Source organism: Candoia aspera, chromosome 2 (genome assembly GCF_035149785.1).
Source record: "Candoia aspera isolate rCanAsp1 chromosome 2, rCanAsp1.hap2, whole genome shotgun sequence".
NCBI lineage: Eukaryota > Metazoa > Chordata > Lepidosauria > Squamata > Boidae > Candoia > Candoia aspera.
Window position 1 is genome coordinate 121,155,476 of NC_086154.1, and position 13,092 is coordinate 121,168,567.

At 40.6% G+C, this 13,092-nt stretch overlaps 1 protein-coding gene across 1 annotated transcript in view; it reads right to left on the reverse strand.

Moving 5' to 3' along the window:
• MAP2K6 (mitogen-activated protein kinase kinase 6) overlaps window positions 1-13,092 on the reverse strand; it is a 98,161-nt gene that overhangs the window by 32,123 nt on the left and 52,946 nt on the right. The window contains exons 2-4 of the mRNA XM_063293444.1: window positions 11,053-11,119; window positions 5,370-5,418; window positions 4,316-4,429 (exon numbers count right to left, since the gene is read on the reverse strand). Coding sequence (XP_063149514.1) covers window positions 4,316-4,429; window positions 5,370-5,418; window positions 11,053-11,119 — 230 coding nt within the window. The remainder of the gene's footprint in view (window positions 1-4,315; window positions 4,430-5,369; window positions 5,419-11,052; window positions 11,120-13,092) is intronic.

A 13,092-nucleotide genomic window follows, 5' to 3' on the forward strand; every position in this document is an offset into this window, starting at 1 on the left:
AACCTAGGAATTTGGCTCATTTTACCAAGCAAATTTAACTAGTTCTTTTTCTACGGTGATTCATCTCTTTTACTGCTGGACAAGGAGAAACAAATACCTGCTGGCCCACCCATCAGAAGCAGAAAATGTCCAAATTAGGTTATTTTAAAGATGGCAGCCACAAAAGTTCAAGCCAGCCAACACAGAGATTTGGGAGTCTTTAATCCCTGGGTTCTAGCACCTTTTGACAAAACTCAGTGCTTTTATGGCCTTGAACAAGGAGGCTGCAGTCCTCAGCACACTTACCCCAGGGGAGCTTCTTTGAAATCCGGTATAACTTACTACTGAGTGGATAGACATAAGCTTAGGCTACAAGTGTCCCATAATAGGCACTCAAATCAGAGGTCATATAGGAAACTTTTTTTAAAGCCTCTTCGTGCCTTTGTGAAATGGGGATAATAACGCTTACCTACCTCACAGGCGTAATTTATGTCTGGGGAGCACTGTGAGATCCTCGGATGTGAGGTGCTATAGAAGGGCAAAGGATGATTGTTATTACAGAAGTCCTTTCTGTCTTTCTCCCTATTTTATTTTATTTTTATTTTCTTGCTTTCTTGGGTCTTCTATCATCAACAAGACTACAATGGCAGAGCATTTGGTGAACAATGACCACAGAAAAACGACCAGGTTTAAGTAGTGCATTTTTCACCTGCCACAATCCAACAGTGCTCCTTGCATGCATGGCATTTCTGATGCAGTCTGTCAGGATTCTGCCATTCATTTTCATGGCAGCAACAGAAGCATGTGTGCATGTGTGTATCTAGGGTTAGCTACTGAATCCTTGCTATGCATACCTCAGTTGAGTGGGCTTTCATACTTCTCCAGCCTCTCTGCTCACAGGGGACAAGCAAGTCTTGCTGACATCATTCTATGTCTTCCATAGGCATAGAGATTTTCTCAGCAAGCTAAACCATGATTTTACTGTATAGTTGGGTATTACCAAAATATTTTTCTTTTTTTTATTAATTGGTAATTGTTCAAGATATAACAAAGACACAGATTAACTTTTAAGTACTTTTATACCTATGCTGGAAAAGGTCAGAAACCACTGGTCTGATATGCTTTTTTGCTTACTCCTGCACCAGTTTAGCTTTTCCTGTTTATTTCTTAGGTATTACCAAAATATTAAGGGATCAAATCATGGTTTAGCAGTAACTTGGATTAAGTAATATATTTGTATTAGACTAGTTGCCAAAGTAACTGGAATCTGTACCTAATGCAACTGATATGCAGTTTGGCACTCTGAAACAGAGAGTAAGATAGTAACTGCTCCATGGATGAAACCATGGAATATTTATGCTTAATACTCTTGTAATTGCCTTAAAAACAAGTTCTAGTCTGTTCCCCAAAGGCATACCTTACCATTTTCACAGCTTTTAGAAAGGAAGTGAGCAAGTCATAATCAATTATATTTTGTATGCTAATCAGTTTCAGTAGAATCTACCATCAACATATACAGGAAACTCTTTTTCAAGTGTTTGAATTCAGTGGAAAGGTGACACAATATTTTTCCTCATTCTGATTTAAAATTTCACGTTTAAAATATTGCTTATCTTTATTCAGATGGCAATCAGTCCCAAAATGTTAATTTGGACCATCCACTGACAGATTTTTTTAAAAAAAGGAAACTTAGTTATAAAAGTCATATGTTTTATGGGACTTTATGAAATATAGTTTGCTAGTACTTGACATAAACAAACAGTAATCATCATCACAGTATGGAATGAAATGATCTAATTATATGATCTGCATGGGTGATTACCTAACTTGAACATTAGTTATTTAAAATATTTATACTGAAATCATACTAATTCACATTTTTATTATGTTTGTCGCTTTTCTTATTAAAGCAAAAAATATGTTGATGTTCAATGGCTATAATGATATTCAATGGTTATAATACCCATAGTAAAACCTGAGTATTGTTGAATGTGAGTATATAAATAAATAAACTGATTTTAAAGGCACATTACAAAGATCTGATGTACTAAGTAGAAGATCTAGGCCAGTCGGAAGATTTTTTTTTTTTTTTTTTTGTAAATTACATCCTTTCACCCTACCACACAGCCCACCTCTCTCTCTATCCTTGTATGCCTGAACTTTAAACCAAGGTCTTAAGTTGGTTTAGGATCTTAGCATGTTCCAACTGTGGTTAATCTGAGGCTTTTACAATGAAACTAGGTGTGACAAGGAAAGACCAGAACATAAAAAACTTACAGGTAGTACTCACTTAATGGCCCTAATTGGGACCGGAATTCCATTGCTAAGCAAAGTGCTTGTTAGGTGAAACACCATGTGACCACACAGCTTAGCGGCAGCAGTTCCAGTAGCCCTAGTTGTGGTTGTTAGGCAAGGACCATGCCGTTGTAAGGCAAGGACCTCATACTTCTCCTGCCCTGCTGCGCTCACCTCTGCTTCAACTCCCCCCACCTACCTATCATCCCTCCATCTCTACCCTTTTGGCTGCCCTGCACTCCACCACTGCCTACCCCTTCCGCTCCCAGCTGACCTCCACTGTCTTCTTCCTCCCATTGCTGACTAGGTGCAACCTGACTGAGGCAGCTGTTGGCCATCTGCGACACCTTGCAAGGCCTTTGCGCCTCATCAGCAGTGGAAGGAAGAAGATGGCAAAGATTAGCCGGGGCAGCAAGGGGCTGCAGGGGGAGGTGATAGCAGGGGAGTGCAGGGTGGCCAAAATGGCAGGAATGGGGGAGACAGGCAGGTGGGGGGAGTTGAAGCACATGCTGTGATCGTAAATGAGATCAGGCTGCCAAGCACCCAAATTTTGATCACATGACTGCAGGGGTGCTGCAACAGCCATAACTTGGAGGACCAGTCGTAACTACCATTCGTTCAGCGTTGTCGTAACTTCGAACAGTCGCAAGACAAATGGTTGTTAAGTGAGGACTACCTGTATTTCTTCAATTATCTGAGCATAGCCAAAATTCATACAAACAAGATCTATTCTTATTTCCATATTCCAGCTCATATATTTCTGACTCTACTGATACAACCCAAGTTGAAAGGAGATGCAAGTACAGCACTCTCATGTCTGTGTGTTGTGTGCGTGTCTGCATGCGCGTGTGTGTATACATACAGGTAGTCCTCAAGTTACAATCACTCATTCAGCAACCTTTCAATGGCACTGAACAAGGAGGACTTACAACTGGTCTCCAAAGTTGCAGCCTTCACAGAATCCTGTGAGTCTTTAAGGGAGGACCTCATGTGACCGTGACTTCCTGCTGGCTTCCCATAAGCAAAGTCAATGGGGAAACCAACAGGAAATCACAAGTCACTCCAGTAAGTAGCTCCCGCCGTTTTTTCTCCCAAGGAGCCCCTGGGTAGGCCAGCAGGCCCCAGGCACTCACACTGGGCCATAGCACCCACCCCGCTGCCTGCACTCTGTAGCACTCACTTCCAGCCTGCTTGCATGCTGCCTAAGGAAAGGCTTGTTGTGGCTGGAAGGTGCAACTTCTTGCCAGCTTCCCCATTGACTTTGCTTGTGGGAAGCCACAGGAAATCACAAGTCACAGTCCGTTAATGACCCATGCTCCTCACTTAACAAAAGCAATGAGGATTGCTGCTGCTAAGTGATGTAGTCATGTGACATCATGCTTTACGACTGCTTCACTTAGCAATGGAAATTCCAGTCCCAACTACCATCATTAAGCAAGGACTACCTGTATGTGTGTACACACACAAACCTCCCACATTTTGAAAGAATCAGCACCGAGAGATTCAATTCATTCTAGATAAAAATTAAATATTACAGAACTCTTGAGTCAAACTAAGAAGCATCTATACCTGCATTCTATTTCCAACAGAAGCAGCCAAATGCTTAGAAAAAGCCAACACAATAATAGTTACATGTTAATTGGTGACGAAAAAAACACAAATCATTTCTAAAGCCCATTCCTGTGTGACAGTCGATTACAGAAGGGAGAAAGAGTATAAAGAAACATTTGATTTTTAATACGGAAACAGGACGTATGGAACATAATGCAGATGCTGGATCCAATTTTATGAATGATTGCATGTGCATGGATCTAAATAACGTTTGATTCACCGGTGTACAAATGACCCAGACTCTACTTACTTGGGGCTTTCAAAACTGAATGACACTTGACCTTTACATTTGTTCCTTGCAGTTCACAATTTGGCCTGATCTCATCCCCCTTGGCTAGTACTGTTCAGCGTTTTGCTGTTTCAAAATCCTGAAGAATGGCTGGGGTGAATTTGGATGGTTAATGCATACCAAGAGAGAATCTCACTCTACCTTCACTGCCATTATTTGGCCGCTGGGCATATGTCGCATCATCTCTACCACCCCATATGCACCACGTCCTAATTCTGATATCGGCTCCAGGTCATCAGCTTTAACTTCGAAGTTCTGTGAAGAATAAAGTCAGGAAAACAAAATCAGGAGTTAAACGGCAGCTCTCCATTCCAATTCAGCCAAAGCAATAGGCTGCTAAACTCTCCATTTTTTTGGACCCTGTTTCTCTAAAGGGAAAGAATTAAACAATTTTCCCACATTAAATAATTTTGCTTCTGTCTGCCTAATCCTGCCCACAGGTTTTATTTCTTGCACTGGATTAGAGAATGGTTGGCACAGGGGACATTATCTCCAAAAGGATACTGGCTCATCCTCATCCCTCTTCCACACCCCAGCTCAGTTCAGACATTTGTCCTCTCAGTCTTTCCAACGCATCTGATTCCCTTCCTCATCTTTAGCTCTGAGGTAATTATAGTTCCCATTATAGCTTTTCATTGAGAAGGGAAAAGGCCCTTTTATTCTACAGCTTTTATTACCAATAGACCAATGGATCTAATTCAGTTTTGCAGAAACTGCTACTAGGATGGTGGATCTACCTACCTACAAATGGACAAGACATTAAAGTAACTATTAACTGTAAGCACAGGCATTAAAAAAATGGACAGCCTCATTCCTGTCAAAGAAATGCTGGATACCCTGCAATGCTCCCTGGTAAAAGGAAGTAAAAACAGAGTAATTTCTTCAGACAGCAGGTAAAAGGGAAGAAAACACACTTTACTCTGAAGCTCTTAGAGGAAAGTTAATTCAGCGCCTATAAGAGTACCCCCCCTCATTGTAAAACGTTAAACCTTTTTGAATGTTGGTTTAAGCAGATGAAGGATATAATAGATAAAATAACACAACTCAGAAATTAAATTACATACAGAGAGAGAGAGACTGACTGACTTATAGGACTGCCATGTTCATCTCTATTCACTTCTTCATTAATTTCCTTCTTAGTCCCCGCAACAAGCACACAAGCAGATACACCCACTGTATTTTATTTTCACCATACCTTGTCTCCAATATTAATGCAAGCTTTAGAATCCAAATCTCTAGGTGGCCTGTGAAATTTAAAAAAAAAATCAGAGCAAGAAAATAATCTGATGTGCACTTAAATTCACTGATATAGAAATCACAGCAAATATACCTTTTTTCCCTATGAATACCTATATAGGAAAAATGCATTAATTCACCCAGAAAAGAAAGGCTGAACTGGACTGATTTTTTAAAATAAAATTTTGTATTAAGGGAGTTTGGAAATTAATACATTTATTTGACTGTACACTTCAAAAATATAGCTCTTTTAAAAAACCATTACTTATGCATGTGAGTTTCCCATCAAGTAATTTTCAAAATGTGACCGTAAGCCTTAGAGGTTGCCAAGAATCAGCAATCACAAGGGGTTTTATAACTGTATCAAGTTTTTAAAAAATTATTTAACATACTTATCAATAAAACATTGAACTTTTTTTTAAATGTAAGAACTTTTAAAAAATATCAGCAGCAACAACTATACAAAGGCAGCAACCAAACTATTCAAAGGCCCCCAAAAGTATAGTTTGGGGACAGGCATAAATATATTTTTAATCTTAAGAAAATACTTTAAATGTTAAACACTTATTTAATCAATTTCTCCATTTTTTTAAAATACAGGTAAATTACTTTGTTGATACAGTTAACTAATGGAGACCAGAACAATTTTTAAATAAAGGATTCTTCACAATTCTGCTGCTGTGTAATTTTTAGCCAATGCCCATCATAAATACCTCTGACCAAAAGGAAGATGTACTGTAGTTTTCTAGTGGTTTCCTCTAAATAAGAGTGCCTGCCTTGTAAATTGTAACAACAGTTTATACAACACTGAAGATCTTCCTCCCTTGCTTGTAAGAAACTTGGTCTGTTTTCAAAGGCCATCTTTTGATATTAGAATTCCCCATTCTTATGAACATTTCAAAAGCTTTCAAGACAGAAATTTAGATCTGTTTATCTCAAGATAGAGTCCAGCAAATGACTCAAGGGCCAAATTAATTAAAGAAGCAAAAGGGGGGGGGGTGAGGGAGGAAACATCCTTCCCCTCTTTTTTCTATCCTGCAGGTCCACATGTTTAGGCCTATCTACTAGTTACAAGGCTGCAATGTCCTCTAAGGCTCTCCTTATCATCCCCTCCTTTGAATAAAGTTCTCAAAATGGAGAAAGCTCTGAGGAAGATCTGGGCTGGAAGTTATTTGGCTTTAAGGGTTCCATTTTGAAAGTGCCAGAAGTGTATCAGTAAATTTGTCCCAACATCTGGCTACTGCGTACACACCATCCATACAGAAGAAAGGCACACTGTAGATGTTTGTTTGTATTGTAAAAAAGTGAGAGAAAACAGGTCCTCTAGCTTGCAAGCTTCCCTCTAGGACAGTATTTCTCAACCTTGGCAATGTTAAGGTGGGTGGGGAATTCTGGGAGTTGAAAGTTGCCAAGCTTGAGAAACACTGTCCTAGAGGGAAGCTTGCAAGCTAGAGGACCTGTTTTCTCTCACTTTTTTACAATACAAACAAACATCTACAGTGTGCCTTTCTTCTGTATGGATGGTGTGTACGCAGTAGCCAGATGTTGGGACAAATTTACTGATACACTTCTGGCACTTTCAAAATGGAACCCTTAAAGCCAAGCAACCCTATATTAGGAGAGGAAAAAGCCATTAAGGCCCCCAAAGAAACAAAAATGTAAAATTGACACAAATACAAGAAAGAGAGGGAGAGGGGAAACTGGGGAAGAGATAACAAGAAGATTACAACTTGCAGGATTAGTGTCAGCTCTTAAAGGTAGTCCGGACAAGAAGCATCAGCCATGAGTACTACCACTATGTTTATTGTAAGGTTACAGTAACAAAACTTGCAAGTCTGAAAGTACAACTCTTCCCCCCTCACCTTTACAGTCCAAGAAACTTGGGAGGGTCCCTTCTGAGACATCTGCCCCACTCCCATTGCTTCTGTGGGCTAAGCTGCCTCTTATCTGATCATTGCCTAGTCTGCTGCTGCTGCTCCTCCTGTCTCTCAAGAACATTCTCATAGGCTTTCTATCAGTGCAGAGGTGGGGTTCCCACTAAAATATTTTATCTCTGGAATGTTCTGCATGAGGTATGGGTACATGCAACTGCAGAAGAAGAGATGCATCTTGAATTGTGCTAGATTCTGATTTGACACTAGATCTGAAATAAACTTCAGAAATACCAGTGTCCAATTATCAGTATCCAAACTCCAATTCCCACTTAATTAGCCATATCATTAATATTACACCTCTCTTCCATGCAAAATAACCGTTTTGCTACCTGACCCAATATCTATGGATCATTACAGTGGAGAGCAATTGTCCTTTCATTTACTTCCCCTGAGCTCCTATAGTATTGTGGTTGAAAAAATAAATAATTCCTCTAAATGAGGAATTCCTCAAAATACCTTCCACTCACCACAAAAGATCCACATATTATGGTTGGCTTTGGTTTCTAATATATTCCTGGAGTTAAGGTTCATTATGGCTCCTTTCTGATAACCTATCAATACCCAGAAACCAAACAGGTATAAAATATAAATACTCTCTTCCCACTGAAGATGTTGTCTAGTCTGGCAATGAAACGTCTACAAGAAAACAACAAGGCTCAGAGAGCACCAAGGACCCCACAGGGTATATTAAAAAAAACAACCCCTTTATTTTATTTTAACCATGTACCTACAAAGATGAATCCTGTTCAAAATATCATAAATCTTAAAATTTTGCTCATTCAGACTTTAATCTGATCTGATGAATTACAGACAAGTAAGCCTACCTGAAAAATACCTTATTTATCTTGCTATATGCATGACAGAAATAGCTCCAAGTAAACTGAGCAATGCTGAGCTTTGCCATAAATCCCTTCTTTTACAAAGGGTCAGTCATGTTTCTTTTTAAAAGGATTCCTACAGAGGTCAAACTACCACTTAACACAGAAAAACCAGGAGCTATTTAGAGGAGCCCCTGTAAATCTGTTTCTTTATTGAAGAATTATTTTTACATAGACTTTCATAAATAATCTTGTTTTTTAAGACATTTATCTGTTGATCGTTCTACAGTAGCTTTAAACCTTCCCTGTTCCCAGAACTCCTAACTTCTTCCCCACCATTGGCATATTTAATGTCTACTGGTGAGGTAGCCAGACCTGGGCTGCCATAATTTCCAGACAGAAGCATTTGTCAATGATATAGTTCTGCTCTAGGAAATTGGTCACAAGAGAGTGTTCAGTCTTAAGAAGTCCTTCTATTGATTGGCAGAGCAGCATCAGGTTCTTGGTGCAGCCTGTACTTCTATTGGCTATTTTGGGTGCCCTGTCATCACTTGCAAAAAGAGGGGGAGGGGGGAAATGCAGATACTGTATGATGTTTTATGACCTGCATCCAAAAGAAAACCGCCAACTAAAGCAGACCTCCTTTTTGAAAGGAGATACAGCAGACACAGTACAAGAACAGGAGGGGAAAAGGTTGTTATCCTAGCTGATTGCCAAATTAGAAAGAAAGGCTGGCTTGACACAACTTGGTAAAGTAAGTTTCTGTGTTATCTAACAAATTTGTCAAGGTACCCTCAAGTAATCATTAATCCAGCAAATGTCAAGGCTCCAACTCACTCTCCATGACCCTGCACACTAGGCAAACATTATCTTTTTATTGGAAGCAGTGGAAGTGACTTCAAGAATTTCCCAGGCCACAGCAGACTAAGAAGCAATCCAACTGAAGACGTAACACAAACCCAGAAAACAAGAGACAAGGCGGCAAACAGAAGCTTGGCTTTCCTCCTGTTGATTGTCGCAGCTGAGGCAAGATGATTTTACCCACCATTATCATCTACTTCACATGCCATTATCATCTACTTGAAGTGAATGAAAACTCCCACAACTGAAGAGTCAGAAAGTTCAAATACAGAGCTTGTTAGAATACAGTGTAAAAGCAATCCAAGAACTGCTACTTCAGTGTGACAGTTTATGGTCCCAATACGCTAAAATGCAATGCAAGAGCTAGCACACACCAATTGTACTGTGATTTCCCCTCCATTAAAAGATAGCTCCCTGTGCATTATCTTCACTGCTTCTAAATCTTTTAAATCTACCAATTTGCAATTAGAAAAAGACTATTCAATAGCCTGAAGCAAACACATGCAGTATTCCAGTATCTTGATCAACTTGTAGAGATCTGGGCTACACACATCATGCATTAATCTGAACTCTTAGCTCTCTTTAAATGTGCTTTTTAAGTAGTAAAGAAAGAGCAAAGGTCCCTTCCAGAAAGATCCATCCCTTACAGCTCCTTACTTTCTCTATTACAATAGGTGACATTGCTGCTTTGTACAGATGCCTAAATCAGTTAATTTCCAGTTCTCTCAGCACCATGTGGAGTGCCCTGTAGTGGTCCAACCAAGAAGTGACTAAGGGTCAGTAACCATGAGCAGGCCCTCCCGATCCAGGAATGGGCATAAATGGTGAGTCCAAGAGGATCCTCAAAGTGTATATCAGCTCTGTCTGGGGGAATGCTATCCCATTCAGAGAGAAAGATCATTTCTAACATGTGACCCCCACAGGGAGTCAGGCTCTCAGTAATCTACTCCATGGTTGCCATGAACCCCCAAGCTACCTCTGAAACTGCACCTAGAAAAGGCAAACTGAAGTCCCCATTGCCCTACGTTTGGGAAACTCTACTGCCAAACTGGCCATAGCATCAAGCAGCTCAGGTAGGGCAGCCCCTTGGCAGCAGGGAGGCTGGTACACTAGCAGCAGTCCCATCTGATTCCTACAGCCCAGCTTCATGATCAGGAGCTCACATCCACTTTCTGCAGGGCAGTAGCCCCAGAAGCCACTGGAGTTCCTCAAAAGACAATCACCAGACTGTTGTCCCTGCCCCAGCGCTGCATGCCAAACAAAACATTGGTGGGCACATTTCCAAGAGCTCCCACCCACCCCCATGCCAGCCAGGTTTCAGTAAGACATGCACGGTTGGCCCTCTCATCCACATTTAAATAGTAGATGAAGAGAATGTTATTACAAGCCAACCGTGCAGTCCACAGCAACAGCCAAAAACTAGGGCAACCGGGGTTCTAATGGCTAGGCACCAGGGCAGAGCACAGGGGCTGGAATATGGCAATGCCTGACTATACAGCCCCAGCTGGCCCTTGATCAAGGACAGGAGGCAGGCAACGTCACCTACTGGATCATCTAGATGGCCGCTCCAGACAAGTTTTAATCCACTGACTCCCGAAACGCTGAACAGACCTGAAAAACTTCCCAACCTTCGCCACCTCCACAAACTTTCAGCAACCCTTAACTCTTATGAGCCTGGCCTAACAACTATTTGCCAGGTCTTAATGCAACAGTCCTGCTTTTGCAGGGAACAGCACCTGGCTGATTACGAATACTGTGCAAAAAAAGCCCACTGAATTAGCACATACCCCGAGTTCTCATCAAACTCCCTTTTTGCTCTCACTTTTAATCAAACACAGCACTTACACCAAAAAAGAGCTGATAAACCACCCTAGCAGTCTCCCTTCCGGCCTGTTAAAATCTGTTGAAACTCCTGAAATTAAGAAAGGATTAGTGTTAAAGGAAAAAAAAAGTATATGTAACTGTTGGAACTGCTCCAGCCCCCCCTCCCAGTGCCCACCCCATCATAACATGATTAAGGCATACATACGTTGAGCTTGTCTGTGGTTGTTCAAAAGCTTCTTTAGGAATTTTCAACCCTGGGTTTTTCTTCTTGCCTGAGAAATTTAAAAAATGGATTAATTTTTCATTAGGATTTAGCCTCATCTTGCAGTGTCTGCCACAGACACCAATCACTTTTCTTGAGGAATACTTACATTTCAAGGTTCAGCATATAAAGTTCCTTTGTTGAAACTTACTCTCCACCTCAGTCCTAATATATTTAGGAATGTATCTGCATATTCTCAATTTGCATTCAGGATGGCGGGATGATCTGGCTTCCTGAAATTACCCACCTTTCCTTAAAAAGACTTAATAGGAATCCAAGCCTTAAAATGATACGGAGAAAATGAAACCCAGACGGTGTGCAGATGATGCATGTGGAAAACCTGAAAACTAAAATGGATGCTTAAGCAGGTCTTCAAAGAAAAGAGCTTTTGTGAAGAGTCTTTTAATAGCTTGGAATCCCTCATCCTGGCCCTTCTTGACCCTCATGTATTTTAACATCTATGATGTCACAACAGAACCAAGTTATGCATTTTATTTAAAAAGTGTATGAATAGAAGCACTTATTCCAAGTAGGAAAAAAAAATAAAAGCTTTATTAGTCAAGAAGGCGTGAGGCTCTAACAGTAGCCATGCTTAACTCTTCCACAAATCCCTTTTACCTAAATAGTGTAAAAAGAAGCTACTAAGTGAGTCCCAATTATTTTAAATTTGAACACAGCACAGAAGCCAAAAAGGTAAACAAGGCAAGTCAACAAGCAAAGTACAAAAATCTCTTTTGGCATCCTGCTGTGATTCTGGAGGTAGGAGGAGGGACAATTTATTTGCTTAATATTGAAAAACCTGTGGCCACTGGTGGGATGCCTGTGCCTTCATCGTTTTATATATGGCGACAGTGTTCCTTTTGTGCTAGTTAAGAGCAACATTAAAGGCTGAGCATGGCAATTCTGCAGAGTAGCCCAATGGGAAGTGGCAGGACCAATGCAAAGGCATTTCAAGTGGGATTCTTTTGAGTTTTCTTCTCATGCCTTCCCCTTTCCCAGGACAGAGTTGTCTTTACTTTTCCATTAATAGCTCCTGCATACCTTTGTCAAGGTTATCTCCATATTACTCTACGGCAGCTTACATTCCTTCTTACAGTAAAAGGATTAAAATGCAAAACTGGTATAATAAAACAACGGACTGCAGTACAAAATAATAACAAAAGTTACTAAGAAAAGAAAAAGACTAAGAACATCAAGAACAAAACATCCAAGCACAACCCAGGGTGGGGGTTCTAACTCATACTACACCTCCTCCTGGGGCTTTCTTAAAAAGCCATGTTTTAATCGCAAAAATAACAAATTGGGGGCTAGGCTGATCTCGGGTAGCAAGCTTTTCCAAAGTAACGGGACTGCAACAGAGAAGGCTCAACTCCCTGAGTCCTATAGACGATAGTCCCTAAGAGAAGGGCCTTGGAATAAGCATACCCAGCTCAATCTTATTAGAGCAGTAGAAGCCACTAGGCGTAGATGCTTCCATAGATATCTAGGACTTGAGACATACAGGGCTTAAAAGTGGCAGGTCCCTTGAATTGTCTCTGGAATTAGCAGGGCAGTTTCATGTGTCTGACTTGTGATATACAGTACAAGGCACCAGTGTGCATTATATCACATTTCTACTATTTAGAACATAGGTCTTCAACTGGAAGGACATCGCCCACTTCACCCATGTGCATGCCCACCAAATGTGCGTAAGCATTTTGCATGATTGTGTGCACAAATATGTATCAGGGACTGTATGCAAGGGGACTCAGTGGCTAAGAGGAAAGAGTAGCAGGGTGGCCTAGACCTACAAGAGTTAGTAGTAAGTTACTGTTATATCTGTGCACCTCACACACTTGTACTCAAGACACAGAACTGCAGTTTGAACAGCTTGCCCAGCTGAGTCCTGTCAGATATTAATGGAGAGAGATTTAGTATCTTCAGGTGCAAATAGTAATAATTCTGATAAGCTCTTTCAATGTCAATTCCCAATATTTCGTTCTG